This window comes from Psammomys obesus, unplaced genomic scaffold (genome assembly GCF_907164565.1).
Source record: "Psammomys obesus unplaced genomic scaffold, mPsaObe1.curated_primary_1811, whole genome shotgun sequence".
In the NCBI taxonomy this organism is placed as follows: Eukaryota; Metazoa; Chordata; class Mammalia; order Rodentia; family Muridae; genus Psammomys; species Psammomys obesus.
In genome coordinates, this window is record NW_026589732.1 from 1701274 (window position 1) to 1726675 (window position 25402).

General features: G+C 41.8%; 2 protein-coding genes across 3 annotated transcripts in view; both read left to right on the plus strand.

Annotated features, from left to right (window-relative positions):
* Positions 1–250: 250 nt before the first annotated feature.
* On the plus strand, positions 251–13065 carry LOC129675242 (uncharacterized). The gene is made up of 4 exons (XM_055605270.1): positions 251–382; positions 3811–3910; positions 7680–7810; positions 12719–13065. The coding sequence occupies exons 1-4, from the start codon at positions 251–253 to the stop codon at positions 13013–13015; spliced, it is 660 nt and encodes a 219-aa protein (XP_055461245.1). The 3' UTR covers positions 13016–13065.
* Positions 13066–15108: 2043 nt separating this feature from the next.
* Dcaf10 (DDB1 and CUL4 associated factor 10) overlaps positions 15109–25402 on the plus strand; it is a 40618-nt gene continuing 30324 nt past the window's right edge. The window contains exon 1 of one of the 2 annotated variants that reach the window (XM_055605253.1): positions 15109–15741. In XM_055605253.1, the coding sequence (XP_055461228.1) occupies positions 15191–15741 (551 nt within the window). In that variant the 5' untranslated portion in view covers positions 15109–15190. Of the gene's footprint in view, positions 15742–24677; positions 24754–25402 lie in introns of those variants that run through there. The other variant, XM_055605254.1, reaches the window with a different exon arrangement.

A 25402-nucleotide genomic window follows, 5' to 3' on the forward strand; every position in this document is an offset into this window, starting at 1 on the left:
TACCCTCCCTAGATCATACATTCCTGATTGTTGGATGTTGGGTCCAGAATCCTTGTCACATTACTTAAGGCAGTGACTTTTAACCAGTAGAAATTGACATAGGAGACAGAACTACGTGTCATCTCTCCTTCAGGACCAGATAGAGTGGCTGTCCACGAAATGCCTTAGTAGCTCCCCTAAACTTGTCTTTATTTTCTTTCAGTCTCTTCTTCACCTTTTGACAAGTAAGGTTTGGAAAAAGTTGCCGGTGATGACCCTGAATTCTTACCCTTCTAAGGATGAGCAAGAAAAGAATTCCAAACCCATTGGCCGTTACCCTGTTCCTTATAAGAAGGACCTGCCCTTTGACATTGTAGAGCTCATGGATGAGGTGGAGAGACAGGTGAGACACCCCCTGCTGAGGGGGCCAGTGCCAGTGGAGACCTATATGGACCGCAGTGTAATCGCCAGCACTGCTTGTCATGGTCTGTCTGAACTCACCACTGTGTGGACCCTTCCCAGGTCCAGGTTCCTTCGTCCATATACCTTTCCTCCTAGGTATAGCCTCTAGGCTTCTGTGGCTCTCCTCTGTCCCTTAGTCCTCTGCCCACTGTGACTGAGGTGCACTGTGTAGTTCTGTCTAGCATTGTAGTGTAGTGTGGATATATAACCAACATAACTGAGCGAGGATACTTGCTAGCTACGTAAGTGATAGATATCTTGCTCTTTCCTGTAAAAGTCAAGCAGAAAGGTGAAAACAGCAATCTGATTCATTTATATTTTGTGAGAATATATACTTCTATATGTCCTATTATATCCCATTATGAATATTTTGATGTTTTCTTTCCTATATTCTTTGTAAAAATATCCAGGTAAATTTCTTTAATGAAATTATGTTATCTTGAAAATTGTTCTAGGTCAAACATCATTATTTTTAGTGGTGCCTTTTATGAGGCCACTTGTATAAAGATACTGTAATTTATCTCCACAGTCCACCAGAACTGGACTTGAGCTTGTAACAAACTGCTCACATGTATATCTTTGTACGTGTATATATGTTTGTCCATATATCTTTTTGTACATCCATGAATTGCTCTCTGATTGCAGTTTAGTTTTGCTTGTTGTTGCATTTTCTAGTATAAATAATTTGTTTTCCTGTTTACAGAGTAACATTGTAAAACCACAGTATTAAATGAACTGCATTGCTTAAAATAATTCCTTAAATTTTTTATGAAAGCATATTTTAATAAAACTAAACCAAAATAATATCTCTGAACATTCATGTAATATTTTCTGTATAAATCAATAATTACATGATCTGATTTTTAGCCTAAAGGCTTTCAACCATGCATATATCCAAGATAGATTCAGTGCTTTAATGTTCGGCTGTAGAAACAGTTACGATCCTGCACAAACAAGGAACAGCAGGCTATACAGCAGGACTCTGACAGGGAGCTCTGTAGCGTCTTGTGTGGTGGAGCTCTGATAGTAGTTTTTAGTAGCTGGGGATTTATTTGGCCAAATTCCAAGATCCTCCGTAAACATAGACATTTGTTTTAAACTCTTGTTTTTTCAAATTAATACTGCCTTAATAGAACCAGTTATATAAAGATAAGAACATGGCTGCTTTGGTTGGAAAACCTTGCCATCCCCAGCTGTTTCCTCTTCCCAAACGTCCATCTAGTGTAAATGGGTCTTTATGCTGTGTCTTCCGGACTGTTAGTGACCATTTAGTATGTAGTGTCAGTGTCTTTGTTTTCAGCTGCAGCTTGAACAGAAAATTCAGTTTTGTAGTGTAACAGCAGGAATAGTTCAATGTCTCATTTAACTGCAGCTTCAGAGGTAGAATGATCCCTGGCTTGTTTAGTTCAGTGGCTCAGTGATATCATGGGGATTAGTTTTCTTTCATTTCAGTGTGATGACTGCTCAGACTTATGGCCTTTTAGATGACCACAATGGCAGCAGAGATCACATCCCCGTACAGCCAGCCACAGAGGAAAGGAGGGCATTCCTGTAGGTGCTAGGTTTTTAAACTCTACTTTATTTGGGGTTCATAAAGCCTCTACCTCCCTTCCAACCCTCCAACTGTAGGTAGGAGAGGAGGAAGGTAGAAGGGAAAGGGGGCATAGACCTCATTATTTCTTCTGGCTGGGTAGGTTATCAGTTGTTTTTTGGGTAGGTTATCAGTTGTTTTTTTTTTTTTTTTTTTTTTTTTTTGGCGGGGATACAATACCAGTCTCAGTCATCAGGATATCCAGCAAACACAGCAAGCAGTGTTCTTTCTTCAAAGCGTTCTCTTTGTTCAGCTCCTCTAAGCCACTGCCTTCTCTCGCTGTCTGGGTTCTCATATTTACCCTACCTGCAGCTGGCAAAGACCACACCCCTCTCTGTGCTGCACGAGCTGTGGACAAACTAAAACAGTCCCATATCCCACAGTGATTAAAACAAAAGCACATTTACATAACATACCTGAGTTTTTAAACAAACGAAAACTTCCACTACATATTCCTTTCTCTTATCCCTGTTGGAGAGTAATATATGCTCCCCTTCATTTCTAACTAGTCACATTAGTTCATTTCATGTGCTAATCACTGACAAATAAAATGAATTTACTATAATTCATTCATCCACTAGTGTTACAACAATCGTTTAGACTCTGCTGAACCATGACTTTGTATATAAACAAATCCCAAGTTCTGTTGTCAAGGGAGGAAAAAAGAAACTGACAGTTGTCTGCCATTCCATCATGTTAGAAAAAATATAAACGCCAGAATCTGTAGACTGCTCTTCCCATCAAGACATGGCCTTGAATAACACGCTCAACTGGTTCAGACCTCTATTTCTTTATCATTAAACTGGGGAATATTATTACCTGCCTTATACTTTATAGATTTACAGATAAGGATAAATGAGATTGGAAGTATGAAAAAAACTTTGAAAAGAATTTTACCCTATCAGCCATATCAAGGTGAGTTACTGCTTTTTTTCAAAAAAACAGCCTTGGGTGTGCCTTGGGTGTAGCTGTGTAGCCTTGGGTGTCCTGGAACTCACTTTGTGGACCAGACCAGGTTGGCCTTGAACTCAGAGATCTAACTGCCTCTGCCTCCCAAGTGCTGGATTAAAGGTGTATGCAACCACCGCCAGGTTTTTGTTTTTGTTTTTTGTTTGTTTGTTTGTTTTTGTTTTTAAATGGCGTTTCACTATATATCCCAGGATTGTTTTAAACTCATTCTGGGACTGGAGAAATGGCTCAGTGGTTAAGAACACTTGACTGCTCTTCCAGAGGTCCTGAGTTCAATTCCCAGCAACCACATGGTGGCTCACAACCATCTGAAATGGGATCTGCCACCTTCTTGTAGTGCATGAAGACAGAGTACTTACATAAATAAAATACATGAATAAATCTTAAAAAAAAAGAAACTAATTCTGTATCCCAAACTAGACTTACACTCACAGCAAGTTTCCTTCCTCAGCCCCCCAAGACCTGGGAGTGTAGGTATGTTCCCAGGACTAGTTAATAATTCTAAGAAATAATGAAGCACACCAGCCTTTCTGTGAAATGGCAGTACCTAGGCCAGAAAATCTAAATGGTAGGATGTTTCATTAATCTAAGTATTGCAGTCTCTAAATTTCAAAATGTTAATTACCCAAAGCTATCATATGTATTTTGGAAGTAACACTTATACCCTGAAAGGTGAAGGAATGTGCAGGAGAGGGCTGTAACGCAAGGCTGGCATTTAACAGAGGATAGGAGTGGTACCGAGTTATTGTTGGTTATTCTGCTTCTAGTTTTTGTTTTCTTTGACTCTTTTTTTTTTTTCTTTCTTGCAGATAGGATTTTTACCAAATATATTTAAAGTGTTATCTTACCGGCCATTGGAATTCCGAGCTTTCTTTGCTTATTACAATGCCATCTATAACAAAGAAACAGGTAAATGGAAATTCATTGCTAACATATTCTTGGATAAAGCCCAGGTGCCTGGCTTCTGGTTCTAGCATTTCTTCCCTAGTCCTAGGTCCCTATGTCAGGAAGCAACTCAGCTTCTGTGACATCTCTGCATTCTTATTGTTTTGTTATTAGTGGTAGTGGGTGAGGGGAAGGGTGGAAAGGGAGAAGTAGAGGGGGCGAGAGAGAGAATGGGAATGAATATGAGTACCTAATCATATAGTCCTGCATGGCCTGGAATTCACTGTGTAGCCCAGGCTGAGCCTGAACACACAGCATTCCTCCTACCTCAGCTTGTCAAATGCTGGGATTATACTACCACGTTCACTGACTAGACTTTGAAGTCAATGTCTGACTGCAGCTTTATGACTATAGGTACAGAACTTAAATAAAGTAATAGTAATCTTTCGTACTTAGTTATCTGTGGCTCTTAATGGTCCCTAAATAATCATGAGCCTGGAAGTTAAAGACTTATTTCTTAGGATTCAGTTGGGCTGATACCACCCAGAGAAAAAGTATACAATACATTGGTTTAATACAATTTTTTGTTCTCTCTCATCTAATTATTTCCATATGAGCTGCTAAGGCCTGACTTGGTCTTTTTTAGTGTGTGCTGTGGGATAATTGTCACCAGCAAAAAGAAGTAGCAGTGGTCGTCACTTGTCCCTTTCCGTAAGGTCAGGGCATGGAAGTTGCACACATTACCTCCACTTACCTCTCATAGGCCAGATTTTGTCCATCAGATTTAGCTACAAAAGAAGGTTCTGTGCTCGGCTGCATTCGGAGATCCTGAGTACTAAAGGAAAAAGGGAGTGACACAGATGGATTGTTTTGGGTTTGTTTGTTTGTTTGTTTGTTGAGACAGGGCCTTATGAGTCTTGGCTGGCCTGGAGCTCACTGTGTAGACCAAGCTGGCCTTACAGAGATCACCACACCTCTGCCTCCCTAGTGCTAGGGATAAACACAAGCACAGCAGTGCCTTGATAACAAATATCGGGAGACAGCAGCAAGTCTGTCACAGTAGTTCTTTTTTTAATAATCTATTTTTATTTTATTGCATTGGTGTTTTGCCTACATGTATGCCTGAATGAGGATGTCAGATCTTGGAGTTACACACAGTTATGAGCTGCCACGTGGGTGCTGAGAATTGAACCCAGGTCCTCTGGAAGAGTAGTCGGTGCTCTTAACTACTGAGCCATCTCTCAGCCCTCTGTCACAGTAGTTCTTCATGGCCTGTCACCAGCCTAACATCCCAGCCTCATCCACAATTCCTCTGTTCTGTTTGAATCAACATAGACTACATTTTATTTTCATAGTACAGGGGGCCAGGCTTTATCTTCCCTTTAACTGTGCTCAGTATGCTACATCCCAGTACGTCTTTTTACCGCTCTACCCTTTGTGGTGAACCAGCTCTTTGCTCCAAAATCCATCTAATCTGCTTTCAAGAACAAGGGATTGTTCCTTCTATGGTCTACTTTAGTTGCTGTCTTCCCCTTCCCAGTGCTGTGCAAGAATCCCCTCCCTGTGTTGGCAGCACTTCTGTCTGCAGTTTCTCTATCCCTCTGGGAAAAGACCGATGTTTATTCAAATAGGAATTTTGCTAAAAGTAGTCCAAATAAATTTGAACAGAATATTGAAATGTTTCACAGCCTGATTTCCTTACTAGTGAGTGTTAAGTACCAAAGAGCTGGTGTGAGGAGAAAATGAGGTAGCATATAGAAAGCTTAGAGCTGTGCCAGGCATGGACGGGGCTTTCCTCTTCTGTACTTACCCTATTCATAGACAGCAGGTTTGCTGACGTTAGGAAGTAGTATCTGTTCTTAAAATTGCTATCTCAGCAATTTATAAATTCATTGAGCATATCTTCTCAGGTAATTGCCATATGTCCAAAATCTTTTGGGATTATAGCAGTTTTTAAGTCATAGAAATACATGGGTTTTCACATAATTTTTTTAATGTTTTTTTTTTTATGCAATGTATTCTGATCATAGTTTCCCTTTCCTCATTTCCTCACTTTCAGCCTTCCTACCCATCCAACTTCATGCTTGCTTTCTCTCTTTAGAAATCAAACAGGGCAAGCCAGACATGGTGGCACATGCCTTTAATCCTTTAATCCCAGCACTCAGGAAGGTGGCGGCAGGTGGGTCTGTGTGAGTTCAAGGTCAGCCTAGTCTAGAAAGTGAGTTCAGGAGAGCCAAGGCCACAAAGAATCCCTGTGTATTATTATTGTTGTTATATGTATACACAATATTTTTATATAATCATTGTATATTATTATGTGTATGTATATTATATGTTATGTATGTAAACTATTATATGTATGTATACTATAATACATACATAGTACATATAGACTAAAAGGCAAGTAAAAACCAAGCCAGAATAAACAAACAGGGGCAAAAAACAGGAGAAACACACATGTAGATGCATGCCTACAAATCATAAAAACACAAAATTATTATAAACCATAATATATAATCAAAAGACCAGAAGGTTAAAAACCCTCCATTCTGAGGAAAAAAAAATCTCCAGAAATCCCACTGAATTCATTTGGGGCTAGCTATCCACGGCTGGCACAGGGCCCGCTCTAAGTGTGATTTATACCCCCGAGAGTCCTTTGAAGAAGCTAAATTTCCCTCTGTGGGTGATTGACAGTTGGTGATAGCTTCTGGGGTCGGGAAGGGGCTCATGAGCACTGGGACCTCATCTGGCAGAGATCAGCACAGGCTGTGTGCGTGCTGCCATGGTGTCTCAGAGTCAGTCCTATTGTGTCTAGAAAGGTGGTTCCTTGTCTTCCATCCCTACTGGCTCTTAAAACCTTTCTGCCTCATCTTCTACGTAGCCCCCTGAGTCCTGAGGTAAGGGGTTTGGTGAATATATCCCAATTAGGATTCTCACTCTCTGTACATTGTCTAGCTGTGGGTCTCTGTATTAGTTCCCTTCTACTGCAGGAGGAAGCTTCTCCGATGATGAGTGAATGAGACCCTAATGTACGGGTATAGCAGAATGTCAGGAGTCATTTTATTGTTATATTCCTTTAGCAGAACAATTAGTATATAGTTTTTCCCTTGGTTTATGCCCTATCTCATGTCCTTGGCTACCTGAGCAGTTCCAGGCCTGAGTTCCATCTGATGAGTGGGGCGGAAATCCAGTCAGATAGTGGTTGCTTACTGCCACAACTTTTGTGCCACTATCTTAGTTTTTATTTTATCGACATTGGTGTTTTGCTTGCATGTATGCCTGTGTGAGGGCGTCAGATCTTGGAGTTACAGCTGCCATGTGGGTGCTGAGAATTAAACCCAGGTCCTCTGGAAGAGTCATCAGTGCTCTTAACCCCCGAGTCCCCATTGTAGACTGAAGGGTTTGTAGCTGGGTTGGTGTTTACCTTTCTCCTCTGGTAGTGTGCTAAGTACCTTCCAGTACCATGAATACTAGTCAGCAGGGGTGAAAGCTTTAGCTAGACACCAGCTCGACTTCTTGGTGTTCCGTGTTCAGTGTTGTCTTAAGCAGTGGGGCCTTACCAGCAGTTTCACATACACTCTTGAGAGGAGAAAGAGACAATAGAAGAACAAATTGACTTTAGGAAGAGTTAAGTGATATAAAGACAACAAGGAACAAAAATGAATGTATAAGCGAGCCTAGGCAAATAGGTAAACGGGCAGAGCCGTTGCTAAAACACACCTAGGCTGGATAAGCTCTTTCTAAGTAGCAGTTTGAGGTTTCTCGATGAGTGTCCTTTCCTTTTCCTCTCCAGGTGGACTCAGCAAAGCTGACAAGGAACTCATCATCATAGTGACCAGCTTGAGTGAAAGGTGCCTATACAACGTGGTTGTCCACAGTGCCATGTACAGGTTCTACTCGAAAAACCCGGTACTCTCTGAGCAGGTTGGTGCCTACCTCCCCTGTGCCAGTTTTAGGGCCTCTGTGTACCTGCAGAAAGGGCAAAAGCCATGTCATTGTATGGTGCAGTGCAATCACCTCACGTTCTTCTCACTATCTGAGTTCCCTTCCGGACCCCATCGCTGTTGCTTCTTTATACATGAGATATGAGGTAGAGAGGAACAACCCCAGCTTGATGCCAGATGCGCTGGTTACCTGACCTATATTCTCTCCTCCCTAAAGTGAGCCTCACTTTAATCATTTCACTCTCAGCTCAGAGCTTGCACTCGCAGGGAGCATCCAAACGTAAGATGACAACATCTTATTTCAGAGCTGTCCTTTTCTGCTATGCTACGCTGCTTGTATTTTCTAGTGGGCAGTGATACATCCACTGATTATTCTTAGAGGAACCAAGTCAGAGTTTTAGCGCTTTTTTTTCTACTTTTATTATTATTATTATTAATTACAGTTTATTCACTTTGTATCCCCCCATAAGGCCCTCCCTCTTCCCCTCCCGGTCCCACCCTCCCTCACCCTTCTTCACGCATGCCCCTCCCCAAGTCCACTGATAGGGGAGGTTCTCCTCTCCTTCCTTCTGATCTTAGTCTATCAGATCCCATCAGGAGTGGCTGCATTGTCATCTTCTGTGGCCTGGTAAGGCTGCTCCCCACTCAGGGGGAGGTGATTAAAGAGCAGGCCAATCAGATTATGTCAGAGGCAGTCCCTCTTCCCATTACTATGTAACCCACTTGGACACTACACTGCCATGGACTACATCTGTGCAGGGGTTCTAGGTTATCTCCATGCACGGTACTTGGTCGGAGTATGAGTCTCTGGGAAGACCCCTGTGTTCAATTTTTCTGGTTCTGTTGCTCTCCTTGTGGGGTTCCTGTCCTCTCCAGATCTTACTATTTCCCACTTCTTACATAAGATTCCCTGCACTTTGCCCAACAGTTGGCCTTAAGTCTCAGTTGTCTGCTTTGATAGTCTGCAGGGCAGAGCCTTTCAGAGGCCCTCTGTGGCAGGTTCCTAGGTTGTTTCCTGTTTTTTTCTTCTTCTGATGTCTATCCTCTTTGACTTTCGGGTTGGGGATTGAGCGTTTCAGTCAGCGTCCTCTCTCTTAATTAGTTTCTTTAGATGTACAGGTGTTAGTAGGTTTATCCTATGTTATATGTCTATATGAGTGAGTATATACCGTGTGTGTCTTTCTGATTCTGGGACAGCTCACTCAGGATGATCCTTTCCAGGTCCCACCATTTACCTGCAAATTTCATGATTTCCCTATTTTTCATTGCTGAGTAATACTCCATTGTATAGATGTACCACAGTTTCTGCATCCATTCTTCAGTTGAGGGGCATCTGGGCTGTTTCCAGCTTCTGGCTATTACAAATAAAGCAAATAAAGCTGCCACAAACATGGTTGAGCAAATGTCTTTATTGTGTACTTGATCCCCTTTTGGATATATGCCTAGGAGTGATATGGCTGGATCTTGAGGAAACGTTATTCCTAGTTGTCTGAGAAAGCGCCAGATTGATTTCCAGAGTGGTTGTACAAGTTTACATTCCCACCAGCAGTGGAGGAGGGTTCCCCTTTCTCCACAACCTCTCAAGCATGTGTTGTCACTTGAGTTTTTCATCTTGGCCATTCTGATGGGTGTAAGGTGAAATCTCAGGGTCGTTTTGATTTGCATTTCCCTAATGGCTAATGACGTTGAGCATTTCTTTAAGCATTTCTTTTTCTGCCATTCATTATTCCTCTACAGAGAGTTCTCTGTTTAGCTCTGTTCCCCATTTTTAATTGGATTACTTGGTTTGCTGCTTTTCAGCTTCTTTAGTTCTTTATATATACTGGATATTAGCCCTCTGTCAGATAAAGGGTTGGTGAAGATTCTTTCCCAGTCTGTAGGCAGTTGTTTTGTTTTGATGATGGCGTCCTTTGCTTTACAGAAGCTTTTCAGTTTCATGAGGTCCCATTTATTGATTGTTGCTCTTAGAGCCTGTGCTGTTGGTGTTCTGTTCAGGAAGTTGTCTCCTGTGCCAATGAGTTCAAGGGTATCCCCCACCTTTTTTTCTAACCGATTTAATGTGTCTGGTTTTATGTTGAGGTCTTTGATCCACTTGGACTTCAGTTTTGTGCAGGGTGATAAGTATGGATCTATTTGCCTTTTCTTACATGTAGATATCCAGTTAGACCAGCACCATTTGTTGAAGATGCTATCTTTTTTCCATTGTATGGTTTTGGCATCTTTGTCAAAGATCAGGTATCCATAAGTGTGTGGGTTTATTTCTGGGTCCTCTGTTTGGTTCCATTGATCCGCCATTCTGTTTCTATGCCAGTACCATGCAGTTTTTATAACTGTTGCTCTATAGTACAGCTTATATCAGGGATGGAGATACCTCCAGAAGATCTTGTATTGTAGAGGATTGTTTTGGCAATTCTGGGTTTCTTGTTATTCCATATGAAGTTGAGAATTTTTCTTTCCAGGTCTGTAAAGAATTGTGTTGGTAATTTGATGGGAATTGCATTGAATCTGTAGATTGCTTTTGGTAAGATGGCCATTTTTACTATGTTAATCCTGCCAAGCCATGAGCATGGGAGATCTTTCCATCTTCTGATATCTTCTTCGAGTTTTAGCTTTTATTTCTTAGTGCTGGCCCCAGCTTTTGCCCCAATCTGCCTATCTTTCTGGAATGGTCGCTATCTTCTCTCCCACCAAGATGGATTGTGAAATTAGTCCTGTTTACCCAGTAACCAACTTACTCTGTCCTTGATTCATCTCAGAGGCCATCCTAATTATTTGCAGAAAATGGGCTGAGGACAAAGACAGCAAATGAGGATTTGCCACCAAGTTTCCCTGGTCCTACTTTCTACAAAATCCCTTGTTTTTGGAGCTGGGGAAATAAAAGAAATTCTCTAAATTTATTCTAAAGTTGAAGTGCGTCAGTTTCTCTACTCCTACAGTCTTCTCTCCTGACCTCACCTGAGCAGAAATTGTGTTGCTAGCCTCTAGGTAACTTCAGGATCCCTTCTGTCCTTCAGAGTGCCCCTCCAGTCAGCTGGCCCGTGATTGTCCTGGCTTTGTCAAGCATTGCCTCCTAGTTGCCATCAAGTGTGTTGTCATACTGTGGTTGATAAGGTGGTCTAATATCTTAAGTTTTTAGTAGTTTCCAGTAATTTGCTCCCATCAGAGAAAATGGTTATTAGTACAGTCTGTAAGGCCTCATGTCCTTGGGACCTGACCTCAGCTCTGTAATGGCGTAGCCATATGACCATAGGGAAGTTACTTTGCTTCTTTGAGCTGCAGTTTCTTCTTCAATAAAATGGGGGATAATAAAAATACTGCTGCTTAGAGAATGAGATATAAATAATGAAATGCCCAACACATTCTTAATGCATCAGTGGCTGAATGTACGGCTTGTTTTTGTTTTTGGCTTTAGCTTTGTGAGACAGTCTCTCGTGCTGCAGCTCAGGATGGAATTCACTGTGTTTTCCTAGGTAGAATCACACTCTCAGGGAACCTCCTGCCTCAGCATGAGCCACCGTTTATCTGTGGATAAATAGAAACTATTAATTTCACAAATATTGTGTCTTGATTGGGCTTTACTGGGGACTGAGAGCCTTGTTTTTATCTAGGAGGGAAGCTCTTCAAGTATGATAAAGTTATTGACTATGAGATTCATTAGCTAATTAATTAATTGATTGATATTTGTTTGTTTATTTATTTGTCTATTTGGTTTTGAGACAGGGTTTCTCTGTGTAGCCATGGTTGTCTGGGAACTCACTCTGTAGACCAGGCTGGCCTTTAACTCAGAGAGCCACTTACCTGCCTCCCAAGTGCTGGGATTCACTTCTTGGCCTGATGCTGAGATTTTTCTTTAAATCATGGCTGTTTAGGGGAAAAGGGAAAAAAAAGAATTTTTTTTAAGGATGCTTTTTTAAAAGATTTATTTATTTATATTTATTATTTATTATTTATGTTCTGCCTGCATGTATGCCTGCAGGCCAGAAGAGGGCACCAGATCCAGATCTCATTATAGAAGGTTGTGAGTCACCATGTGGTTGCTGGGAATTGAACTCAAGACCTTTGGAAGAGCAGCCAGTGCTCTTAATCTCTAAGACATCTTTCCAGCCTCAAAAGGGAGAATTTGCTCATTTTTAAGAGACAAAGTCATGTTCTCTTGCCCAGACTGTTACTAAACTGACTTAAGTCATCCTCATGTGTCAGCTTTGAGTAGAAGGGATCGCCACTGTGTCCAGGTGGAAAGGAGGAGCTGTTTTCTCTTTTAAAGTTAAGGGTGTGTGTACGCCTGAGTATGTGTGCACTACAGAAGTGCAGGTGTTGTCAGGCTAGCAGAAGGTATTGGATCCCCTGGAACTGGGGTTACTGCAGGTATGAGCCACCACGTGGGTACTGGATACGGAACCTGGACCCTGTGCAAGAGCAGTCAATGCTCTTAATTGTCGAGCCATCTTTCCAGCCTGAAAATAAAGAGGATTTTGAAAGTAAACTAAGCAGAAAGTCTTTAGAAACGTGTACTTATTTGTGTGTGCGAGCCTCACCTGCATGCATGTGTACCACGTGTGCACTCAGTGCCTCAGAGGCCAGAAGAGGGTGTCAGACCCCCTGAACTGGAGTTACAGATGCTTGTGAACTGAGCCTACATCCTCTGTAAGAGCAAGTGCTCTTAACCACTGAGACATCTCTCCAGTCCTGCAAAAAAGACTTCTTGGTAGACATGGTTTTGAAGTAGATTTCCATTAGGCCTGCCTGACCAAAATATTAATCTTTCTGGTATGATTTTGCTCCTTTTATTCTAGAATAAACATTGAGGGCTTTTCCCCATTAATTTCATTAGACCTTGAATTAGCTGTGTTGTAATGGACCAAGATTTTGATTGTGTGTTTCATTGCAGGTCTGTATAAACTGGAGAAAGTCTGACCTCCCTGCACGAGAAAAAGCAATGGTAGAGTTTGCACTTGCTGTTTCCCAGGCTGATGAAATAACAGATGAGCATTTCAAAAAGCTTGAAATGCACGGCTTCAACAGAGAAGATGCCTGGGACATCGCTACCATTACAGCTTTCTATGCTATGGCCAACCGCTTTGTTCATTTTATCGACATCATTCCTAATAGGGGATTCTATTCAGTGGGCAGAAACAATGATACTAAACAGACTGAGAATGAAAGTACTGCTCCAAAAATATGTTAGCCTGACAGGAAAGGCCAGTGTTTATCGTTTCACTTATGTTGCACTGGAAGACATCAGTTGTATAGCAATTTAAAAATAAAAATAAAACATCCTAGTTATTGAATATAGAAAAAGCATTGTTCCCCACCCACTTGATGAAAAATAGGTCCTGAGTTGTCAGGGACATGTGATACTTGACAGCTGGGGACACGGTTCAGAAAATCTTTGTTGAGTATTTACTTCCTTTGTGATCCAAAAGAACCATAAGGCAAAGGGGTTCCAGTGATGCTTAAATATGAATAGATACCTAAGTGAACTTTTGCTACTAAAGTTGAAATTTTTTTTAGCTTTCCAAATGGTTTTACCCAGAAATTGGTCAATCTAGACTGATTCAAAGTCAGTTCCTACTAACATGGCTGAATGTATAGACTCTCAAAGGTAGTGGATCTACAGGAACAGCTGAATTTTAGTTCTATTTTTAGTGCCTTCTCAAGTTTTTTACTGATATAGAATCTTAGTGTTATGCAATATGCTTTTAAAAATATGCTAAAAAGCCTTTAGTAAATATTTGGAATAAGTATTACATATTAAGTAAAAGCATTTAAAGAAACAGGTATTACTAAATGACTTATTCTTTGTGTTACAACCATTTTAATTTTTCGAGAGTCATTATAACATGACAGAAAACATGTAATACAAACTTTTTTACTCCCATTTTGTTTCCTTAGATTTTCTAAATTAACAGTGGACACGTTTTATTCTCTTCTCTACAGTACTAGGGGTTAACATCAGGCTTCACACATGTTAGGCAAATGCTCCACCACTGAACCATACTCTCAGCCTGGGAAACAGCTCTTAGGCTTTGGGACCCTGGTATGCTTTTTCATGTTGAATCCCCTGCCCTGTGAAACCTGACTATGCGGAGTTAATACAAACAGAATGAAGATTTCTTGATTTTTCTGCTTAAAGTTCAGCCGTACAAACTGAAGATTTCTTGATCTTCTGCTTTGAGTTCATCCATTGAGCTGGAGCGGTGGTGGTGAACGAATTTAATCCTAGCCCATGGGAGGCAGAGGCAGGTGGAGCTTTGTGAGTTTGAGGGCAGTCTGATCTATAAAGAGAGTTCAAGACAGCCAGGGCTACACAGAGAAAGCCTGTCTCAAAAACAAACAAAAGAGCGCAATCATTGAATATCTAATTACCTTCCTGCAGACATCTTTCAGGTCTATCTTCACAGGCTAGATTGTCTTCCTGGTTACCATCACAGTCACTAAATGTGAACTTCTACAATGCTGTCTAAGACCTAGAGAATTGGTCAGAATATCTGCCTTGCCTTTTATCTCAAGCTATCCTTTTTGAGGACTAAGCTTCTCTGCACTGAAAACCCCCATTTTATGTTAATACTTTCGCTAAAAACAGGTTTATTCGTACTCCGCAGCAGCAGTGAGAAAGGCCTTCTATCCTCGGGGACTTTTGTGCAGTGATCGGAAGATTCAGTATGCGCTCAACTTGACAGTGGCTCTTGCTTTGTAGGGTTGAGCTGATGCAGCTCTTCAGCCCCCCTCAGTTACTCCTAGCCGCATCTATGTTCCTTTTGCAAGGAAGAGAAGGCTCTGGCCTTAATAAAGATTTACCTTACTGCGCAGTAGCCGAGATTTGGGCAGACATTTATGGCACCCATGGGTTCCGTTATTCTAGGCACAGTCCGATGCCTTTTAAGTGTTAATATTCGTGAATCATTAGACTCCTAGGCTGAGTAGGCAGTGCACCAAGAGATTTACTGTGTGACCTACATAAATACAGTAATACTCCCTCCCCCACCCCCTTGCCCAATCTCAGTGTAAGGACAGCAGCAGGTAATCCGACCCAGTCTCGTCGAACCGGCCGGCCACACAGCCAGCTCACCGACAGCCGTGGGCCGACTCCCAGCTGTTTGTAGTCGGGTCCTGTGCGCCCGACGCGGCTCACAGAGGGCTAGTGGCTCCCTCCTGACCTCACAGTCCTCCAGGGTGGTGGCGCCTACGACTCGGCGGTGCCCCTGCTTTTCCGTCCCCGGCGGAGGGCAGCCAAGCGGCGGCACGGCTTTCCCAGTCGGCGGGTTTAGGACGCGACACCCGGAAGTGGCGGCTGGAGCGGGAGCGCTGAGTTGTCGGGCGGCGGGACAGCGGCCCGGAATAGGGGGCGGGGGCGTTGGTCATGTTTCCCTTCGGGCCCCACAGCCCGGGCGGGGACGGGGCGGCTGGAGCCGAGGAGCCGCCGCCTCTCGGAGGGCCGGCGGCAGCTTCCAGACCGCCCTCTCCAGCCCCGCGGCCGGCGCCTCCACAGCAAGAAGCTGACGCGGCCCCTCCCCCGCCGGCCGCCCGGAGCCCTCGGCTCCCGGGCGGCCCCGCACTGTCCCCGGACGAGCGCGCCGGAGAGCTCGCGGCCCCCGGAGCTCTGGAGTTGTCCGCTGCCGCCCCGCAGGCCGAGCTGTCACCGTCGTCCTCGCCGCGCAGACGCTCGCGGCCGGACTGCAAGGCGGGCAGCCGGAGCCGGCAGGGCCTCAGCACCGGCCTGGGCGGCCCCGGCGCCAGACTGTTCGGGTGGCTGAGAGAGCGAAGCCTCGGCCGCGGCCTGTTCGTGGACCCGGCGCGGGACAATTTCCGCACGATGACAAACCTGTATGGTTCCATCCACCCCGCCGACTCCGTGTACCTCAGCACCCGCACCCACGGTGCTGTCTTCAACCTCGAGTACTCGCCGGACGGGTAAGCTCCCGCGCCCCAGCCGGCTCCCTCCAGCCAGGCTGCTGGCCTTCGTGCCCCTGGTCCTTTCAGAAGCACATTGTCTGTCGCCCGTGAGCCCCGTCCTGGCCTTTTGAGGTAGGCAGGCCCAGTGCTTCCCTTGGGGTCCTGGAGGCTCGGTGAGAGAGAAATAGCTTAAGCCGTCGCTGCAGGTCAGAGCCAGTCCACCACTAGGACTTTGTGGTACTCTCAGGTGCTCAGTAAATGCGCTTTAAATGCGTACTCGTCATTTTGCTGTTATCCTGGTTGGCTTTTCTCTGATCTGAGTTTGTGTTGAAGGTGGAAACCTTGCAGAGTCTTTGGACCTTGTGCCAGATCCTGTCATGAGACAATCAAGCTCCAGAAAGATACTAAGTCAGACACTGAAGAACTACGTTTCTCAGTGTTTGGACCATTTGTGGAATGACTACATGCTTGGGTTGAGGGTATCCAGCTTTTTTTTCTGGACTGGTAAGATGTTTGCTGTTGTTTTACCTCAAGCTGTAGGAAATTTTCAAAACTACCCCAGGTCTGTTTAGTCCTTTATCTTGCAAGTGCACAGCTTTAACAATCAGAAGAAAATACTGTTCATGGTTCCACCATAAGATGACATAATTAATAGCATTCTTATTACATCAGGCCTCTGGGTTACTAGCCTTTGCTTAGTTAATGCATTCATTCATTCAATCCCTCATTCACTAGATGCACCTGGAACACTTGATAGGTTGCAAATGTGTGGCTACCAGTGGTGAGTAAGACTAGCTAATAACATGCCTTTTACTGAGCTTGGGCTCTATTAGTTATGAGAGTCTAAGTAATGCACAGTGTACACCCACACATTGAGATAAAGGCTTGAAGCCTGTCGATCTTGGGTATTTAAGGTGAGAAAATGCACTTGAATCAAGATCAGAAAACAATTGCAGAAGATATGGTTATATTATTGGTTTGGTATCACATTTTACTTGATTGATTGAGTGATTACTGTCCTGGGCTCACACATGCTAGAGAAGTGCTGTTCCATTGAGCTACAGCTCTGTCTCTAAATTGCAGAAGATAAATGAATCAAGATTTCTGGGTAAAGAATAGAAGTATTTCATATGAATATGAACTTATGCTGAAGTGTCATATTAGCATATCATGTTAGAGGAAATGATGAAGCAAAAAAAAATTTCAAGGAAGAAAGATTTAATATGCTGAGAAAGAAGCAAGGGAACATAGCTACTGAGCAAGTAAGACCTGTTTTAGTTCATTGATAAAAATTTTCTTCCTAATTATACCTGGTACTAGGATCTTTGGGGCATCTTCCATAGCAGTTTCCTGGAGTTTTAGCAGTGGGTGCATATCTGAATTTGGAAGAAAACTTACGAGAAGAGAAACTTTTGTTACCTGAAGCTCATTCATAGAACTGTCTTCCTTATACTCTACTCTTAAAGCCTCCTCCTCTCCCCAAATTCTGTCTGTTCCTTTTTTCTCTATAGCCCAATCCCTCTTTATCAAATGTCTATTTATACTTTCAGGACTTCAGAAGAAATTGTGTTGATTCTTTGGAGGTAGATTTTGTAAATAGAAAATGGTGATTCTAGGGTTAATTATGAAAAATTTAATTTAAATTGCCCAGCGGCTGTTAGAATGAGGCTTACACATAGTTCCTGTTTTCTTTTCTTTTCTTTTTTTTTTTTGAGGCAGAGTTTCTCTGTGTATTCCCGGCTGTCTTGGAACTCTGTAGACCAGGCTGGCCTTGAACTCATAAAGATCCACCTGCCTCTGCCTCCTGAGTGCTGGGATTATAGGCGTATGCCACCACCTCCTGGCTACACATAGTTCTTATTTGAATATGGACTCCTTTCTTCCAGAGAAATTTATTTATTCATTTTGTTTCATTTTGGTTTTGTCTCCATGATGGCCCTGGTTGCCCTGATACTCACTGTGTAGACCAAGCAGGCCTCGAAGTCACAGAGATCCATCTTCCTCTGTTTTTCAAGTGCTAGTATTAAAGACATCACACATTCATACAAGTTCATGTGCATGCCATGGCTTACATGTGGAGATCAGAAGACAACATGAGAAGTCATTCTTTCCACATATGGGTCTCAGGGATAGAACTCAGGTAGTCAGCCTTGGTGTTAAGTACCTTAAGTTAACCTTGGTGTTAACTTACCTTGGTGTTAAGTACCAGCCATCTTGTCAGCCACCAGAAGCATTTTTTGTTTTTCAAGACAGGGTTTCTTTGTCCTGGACTCGTTTTGTAGGCCAAGCTAGCTCCAAACTCAGAGAGATTCGCCTGTCTTTGCCTCCCCAAGTGTTGGAATCACAGGAAGACACACACACACACACACACACACACACGCACACATGTTTATCCACATATGCACAGATATGCAAAGGTAAGAAAGGGACAGAAGAAAAAGAGCTGTTGATAATGGTTGATACTGTCCAGTCGTAAAGCACTTACCCAGCATGTGGGTTTAATTAAGTACCCCACCACATAAGATGAAGTATAATGGATAAAAAGTACAAAGTATAGTTGAAAATAAATCCAGATGCTACTAAGTACAATAAATACGTGTTCTAATAAAGAAAAAACATAGTTCCAGCTGGCAGAAGTCTAAGGGCAGGAGGACCACTTGGGCCCATTAGTTTGAAACAGGCTTAGACAGTATATCCAGACTCTATTTCAAAGGGATAAGCAAAGATTGTTAGATTACAGAGGAAAATAGTTAAAAGGGAATACAAATATATATCAAATACATTCTAAAACAATTATATTAAGAGGAGGATAACATAGGCTTGAAGGGAAAAAATTAATAAAGCGACTAAGTTACATCATAATGATGAAAACTCAGCTCTTCCTAGAAACTTGAATGGGTATTTACAAAAGATTAAACAAATATTAGATTTAAAATATAACAAGGTTTGACACTTCTGGGAGAAAACAGCAAATTTATCGCCATAAGGGAAAGAAGAAGAATACATAGGTAAGATAGTATCACCATTTTTTCAGTATCACTTAAAATCTTTAAAAGGGCAAGGATAGAGCACTCTGTACCATGATATTCAGCCACTACATACTGCTTCAGCTATACCAGTTGTTAAAATATTGATTCTTTCCTAGTAATTGAAGTTAATTCTCCAAACGTGTCTTCATTGCAGTGCTTCAGTACATTCCTTGATACTCCTAGAGTAAACCATTATATTAGCAATTATAGAATTAAGAACCAGCATAGCAAGAGGCTATTAACAAAAATCTGTGTAGAGAACTATAAGCCTGCATCTATTCTAATTGATCCCCCCCACATATAGTGTGCTAATGTGCCCCCTGCCTCCATACACCTGAGGGTAGAGCTGTGTCTTAGTTAGGGTTTCTATTGCTGTAGCGAAAACACCATGACCAAAAAGCAAGTTTGGAAGAAAGGGTTTATTCAGCTTATACTTCCAGATCATAGTCTATCATCAGAGGAAGTCAGGACAGGAACTCAAGCAGGGCTGGAACCTGGAGGCAGGGGCTGATGCAGAGGCCATGGAGGGGTACTGCTTACTAGCTTGCTTCCCATGGTTTTCTCAGCCTGCCTTCTTACAGAACCCAGGGATGGCACCACCCACAATGGACAGGTTTCTCAGTTTAACCCTGGCTGTCCTGGAACTCACTCTGTAGACCAGACTGGCCTTGAACTCAGAGATCCACCTGCCTCTGCCTCCAGAGTGCTGGGATTAAAGGCAGGTGCCAATACAACCAGGCTTTGGAAATAAAGTTTTTAAAAAGTAGAAATTAATGAAATTTGAAAATAGAAATACTCAATATGGAGAAAAGAATGTCTTTGAAATGACATAATAATGAACACATATGGCATTGATCAAGAGGCTACACAAACAGCATTCAGGATGAAAAGGGGAGCATTTATCATTAATCTCTAACCTGGTGTGGTAGGTACAAGAGCTAGAAAGCTTAACTCCCAGAACTAGTAGATAAGTGCTTTGACAGCCTTTCCAACAGAATAATCAGAAAGGTTATAGAAAAGTATGTATTAGTTAATAAAAAGTATAAAAAAGCTTATGTTTGAAGGGATTATAAAATTACTAGAATAATGAAGAAATTGCAGGCACAAAATCTAGAGATGTCGGCTCTGCATTTGAGGTCACTTTTCTTAAGAGGCCTCTATCAGTTCCAAGAGCAGCAGCAGAGAGACTGAAGAGGGGTTCTAATGGACACATGGCTCAGGGTGATCGGAGTGAAATGCATATAGTTTAAGATCAGACAAGGAGATGGGCCTGGGTTGAAACTGTATAAGAATATACCCTAGGACTAAAGCTTGATCAGGGTTAGTTTCCAAAGCACTAAAGCCAACTTCAAATCATCTCATTTCCTAGTGAATTAATACAATCACAGCCAGGTGTGGGGGCTCACTCCTGTAATCTCAGCATTTGGGAAGCTGAAGCAGGAGGATCACTGAGACTTCAAGACCAGCCTGGACTACAGAGTGAAACCTTGTCTCAAAAAAAAAAAAAAAAAAAAAAAAAGTGGGGAGGAGGTCAAGGGGTGTGGGTCAATGAGTGAGTGGTTTATCTCCAGTCTTACAAAAGCCCTCAGACACTCATGCTTATGTGGCAAGTGTTTGATTAATGGAGCTGGCTGCCTAACCCCAAATTAAATATATACTATAATTGCTAAATGATATAGAAGGACCCAGCCCACTGTGTGGGCCACATGTGTTTGTGTTTGTGTCTCTGAATGAGTTGATGTCCACCACATGGGTTCGGGTGGTGGAATCCCAACATGGAACTGCCATGTTGGTGCTGGAAACTGAACCTGGATTCTCTTTAAAAACAGTAAACACCTGCAGAGCCATCTCTCCAGCCTTATCTCTATTAAACTTGTATGTTCATGAGGGACACTCAGTAGAAGGAACCAGGTACAGAAAACATATAAACAGAAGAATTGTCTGAAAAAAACAGAATTGCCACACAAAAACAGACCTCTTCAGGATTAATGAGATGGCTTTGTGGGCTAAAAAGAGATGCACACATACATATGAACTAAATAATTTTTTTTAAGGAAAAAAAAAAAAGAACTGGGCTTAGTGGTGTACTCCAGTAATCCCAGCATTTAGGGAGGCAGAGGCAGGTGGATCGCTCTGAGTTTGAGGCCAGCATGGTCTACAAAGCAAGTCCAGGACAGCCAGAGCTAAAACAGAGAAAGAAACCCTGTCTTGGGAGAGCAGGGGAACCAGAGAGGACTGACAAGAGGACTCAGCAAATTGTCCTCTGACTGACCCTTCCCAAATACACACCATACACAGAAATAAATAAACAAACAAACAAAAAGTTAATGATGATAAAAATATTACAAGTCAATGAGAAAAGGATAAATTTTGTATTAAAAATTCTCTTTTTTTGTATTATATTTAATATAGCTGGGCAGTGGTGGTGCACTCTTTTACTCCCAGCAGCCAGAAGACAGAAGCTGGTGGATTCCTATGAGTTTGAGGCCAGCCTGGTCTACAGAGCTAGTTCCAGGACAGCCATGGCTGGAGAGATGGCTCAGAGGTTAAGAGCACTGACTGTTCTTTCAAAGGTCCTGAGTTCAATTCCCAGCAACCACATGGTGGCTCATAACCATCTACAATAAGATCTGCTGTCTTCTTCTGGCATGCAGGTATACATTCAGACAGAACATTGTATACATAATAAATAAATAAAATATTTAAAAACAAACAAAACACAAAAAACAGCTGGGCATCAGTGATGCACAACTGTAATCCCAGCCCTCAAGGAGTTAGAGGCAGAAGGATCTCTGTGAGTTGGAGGCCAGTCTGGTCTACAAAGTGAGTCCAGGACAGCCTAGGTTACACAGAGAAACCCTCTCTTGAAACAAACAAACAAAAAACAACAACAAATATATATACTTTATATATATATTTATAATACGTATATTATTTAGATAATCCCTTGCAGGCTATAGCTACAGGTTTGTCTCCTAAGTGAATGTAGATACAGTCAAATTAACAATTACTATGTCACAAGAAACTGTCTAAAGAATTTAATTGTTTTGAAATTGCCTAGTCTTGGTATGCAGCTAGAACAAATCAAAACTAGATAGAGATAGATTTTTTGTTTTGTTTCTTGTCTTTTCCTTTTTTCTGTCTTTCTTTCTTTTTTTTTTTTTTTTTTTTTGAGACAGGGTTTCTCTGTGTAGCCCTGGCTATCTTGGAACTTATTCTGTAAACGAGTATGATCTCGAACTCAGAGATCTGCCTGCTTCTGCCTCCCAAGTGCTGGGATTAAAGGCATTTCTCACTGCTGCTGCCACCACCTAGCCCATGACACTTTTTTTTCATTAATTGTTGTTACATACAGATATATGTAGACATGTATGTTTCTAAATATATAAATATAACCTGTTCAGTCTGTATATTGTTACTTGTATATATGTTTTTAGAGATGAACATTTGGTATTGAAAAACCAATTGGTGTGATCTTCCCTGGGCAAGACCATGCCTTTTGTTCTCAGCATTCCTTAGTTGCTTGTTCTTTTTGTAAGGTTGAAGCCTCTTTGGTTTTATTTCTGTCCACATTAGTTAGCATGTCTATTGATGTTGTCCTTGTTCAGTCATGTTGGTGATGGTTTCTGACATTCCTAGAAGATAAAATTTCACAACAAACTTCCTGATCCTCTAGCTCTTAATATCTTACTACCCCTTCTTCAAGATGATCCCTGAGCCTTAGGTGTGTGAGTTATATTAAAGATGTATCTATATGTTGGGACTGGACTCTACAACTCTGCATTTTCATTGGTTATGGTTTTTTTGTAGTGGTCTGCCTGTCACAAAGAGAAGTTTATTTCATGAGAGATGAGAATTACACTCATATGTGGACATTGCACAAATTATTTAGAATATAGTTAGAGGTATACTAATTTAGTAAAGTGTTAGTTGTAGGTTCTTCTCCAGGATCCATGACTTCACTAACCCTCGGGAGTTGGCTTGACTTCCAGTACCAGACATGACTTTCCTTTTGCTAAGAGGGTCTGGGAAGACCTGACTTTAACTGTAGTCAGCACTTTTCCCTACCCTGAGCTGAATAAAGGCGAAAGTGAGCCGAGCACTAGCCTTCATCCCTCCCTGCTTCTTGACTGTTAGTGCAGTGTAACCAGCTGCTTCAAGTTCTTGCTGCTGTGATGGACTGTATCCAGAAAAACCCTTTCCCTTACGTTGCTTTTTGTCAGGGTGTTTTATTACAGCCACTGGAAAGCACCAAGAGTTATACAGTATAAGACTAAGAGCGTTGGCTGGCATCCAGTGTAACGCTCTTGCTGTCTTGTATGATGGTAAAGGGCATCACATGGTTCAGGGAGAGCTTACAACAGTATCCCATCATTCTGGTGATGGATGCATTTATTCACCATGGCCCACTCATTTTCTAGAAGCCATGTGTCCCAGTGTTACTGTTTGGGAGGCCAAGTTTCCTACACATGAAATCTGGCAAGCACATTCAAACTGCAGCAAAATTCTGTAGTTATTATTAAACTTTGAAGTTCAGATAGCTCACAAATTGTCATGTTGTTACCCTTTAAAATGCAATTCCATGACTAACTGTGAATAAGACCTCTTTGTGTTGATGTTTGCACTTCCCACTTTGTTTCAAAAGTTTGTTCTTAAAGGAAAACTTTGGCTATTGAAAATTCTGTCACATAAATTCAGGCAGTAGTGGCACATGCCTCTAATCCCAGTACTAGATAGGCAGAGGAAGGCAGATTTCTGTGTGTTCAAGGCCAGCCTGGTCTACAAAGTGAGGTCCAGGACAGCCAGGGCGGTTACACAGAGAAACCTCATCTCAAAAAACCAAAACCAAACCAAAACAAACAAACAAACAAACAAACAAAAAAAAAAAAGAAAGAAAGAAAGAAAGAAAATTCTGTCTTAAGTGCTTTTATCTTAAACATACAAACTGGTGTTTATATACACTATATAAATTGGGAAGACATAGAGTTTCAGAAATGCATGATCTCATTTGTTAAATCTGAATCTGAAAAGTAATGCCTATAGACAACTAACACTTAACAAAATAGCATGGTCTCACAGATCAAAATGAATTTCATGAAACTTAGACTTTGTATGGAATATGAGACAAAACAAAAAGCCATAAAGGAAAGAATGGTATATCTGATTTTTTCTAATTAGCCTGGTAGGGTATAAGCCAGCCCCTTTCCAGTACATTTTCTAGAAACTGATGAAGAAATGCAAAATTTGGTTGTTATCTCCCCCGACCTTGAGTTTTCTGATACATGTTTGTTTACAACTAACTTTTTAAATTTAAATAACATTTTGGAAACTGAGCACAGTGGTGCATGTTTATAATTCCAGCATGCAAAGAATTGAAGCAGGAGGCTTGCTCCAAGATCAAGCCCAACCTAGGCAACATAGTGAGTTCAGGGCTAGCCCGAGCCAAACAGTGAACTTCTATCTCAAATCAAAACAACAACCCTCCTCCATATGTATAAAAAATTTTTTTTCATTTCCATATTAAGCTGCTTGTATTAGTCAATATTCTATTGCTGTGAAGAGATACTATGACTACAGCAACTTTTATAAAAGAAAGCATTTAGCTGGGCTATGGTGGTGCAGACCTTTGATTCCAGCACTCAGGAGGCAGAGGCAGGCGGATCTTTGTAAGTTCCAGCCTGGCCTACAGAGTGAATTCTGGGACAGCCAAGGCCATATAGAGAAACCCTGTCTCAAAAAAACCAGAGAGAGAGAATTTAGTTTGGGCTTTCTTACAGTTTCAGAGGTTTAATCTGTTATCATGGCAGGGAGCATGGCAACACACCAGAAGACATGGTACTGGAGAAGGAGCTGAGAATTTTACCTCTGGATCTGCAGGCAGCAGAGAGAGCCACTGGGCCTGGCTTGAGCTTTTGAAACCTCAAAGTCTATCATCCCCAGTGACACATTTTCTACAATAAGGCCACACCTTCTAATCCTTCGCTATGCCACTCCGTGATAAGTAAGCATTCAAATATGAGCCTATAGTGGCATTCCTATTCTAACCACCACACTAGCCATTTGTTAATTTCTGAAATGTAGAATAATTTCCCATTATTCATGATTTACTTTGCAATTACCTCTAATCAACCACAGTCCACAAAGGGCAAATGAAAAAATTCCAGAAATAACTCCTCTAAGTTTTATATTTGGTGCCATTTTTTATAATTTGATGAAATCTCTTATCATTCCATTCTGTCCCACCTAGAATATAAGTCATTCTCTTTCACTGTATTCATACTGCATACAAGAACACATTGCTAGTCACTTGGTAGCTGTCCTAGTTACCAAATCAACTCAGGTTTCACAGTGCTTCTGTGAAACTGTTATTTTAGGTAGTGAGATCTACAAAGCACAAGAGTAGTGGTGCTGCCAGTTGGAGTATGCCAGAGAGCAGCCAGAGAGTTCATCCTGCAGGTGAAAAGATTGGAAGTTCCCCATTGCACAATGAAAAACAAACAAAAAACAACAATGATGCAAGACTGCTAAGGTCTGCAGCAGGATAATAAGCTTTCAGAGCAAGCCCACTTGCATAACTTGCACCACAAGATAGTTGTAATTGTTATATTTGAGTATACTTGTTAATCTCTACCGAGTCTAACTTGAAAATT

Excerpts from the sequence above, each read along its gene's own strand:
- LOC129675242 (XM_055605270.1), top strand. The coding sequence starts at position 251 with ATGACCCTGAATTCTTACCCTTCTAAGGATGAGCAAGAAAAGAATTCC. Across the intron at positions 383-3,810 it reads TGGATGAGGTGGAGAGACAG|ATAGGATTTTTACCAAATAT; the intron begins GTGAGACACCCC and ends TCTTTCTTGCAG. Across the intron at positions 7,811-12,718 it reads ACCCGGTACTCTCTGAGCAG|GTCTGTATAAACTGGAGAAA; the intron begins GTTGGTGCCTAC and ends GTTTCATTGCAG.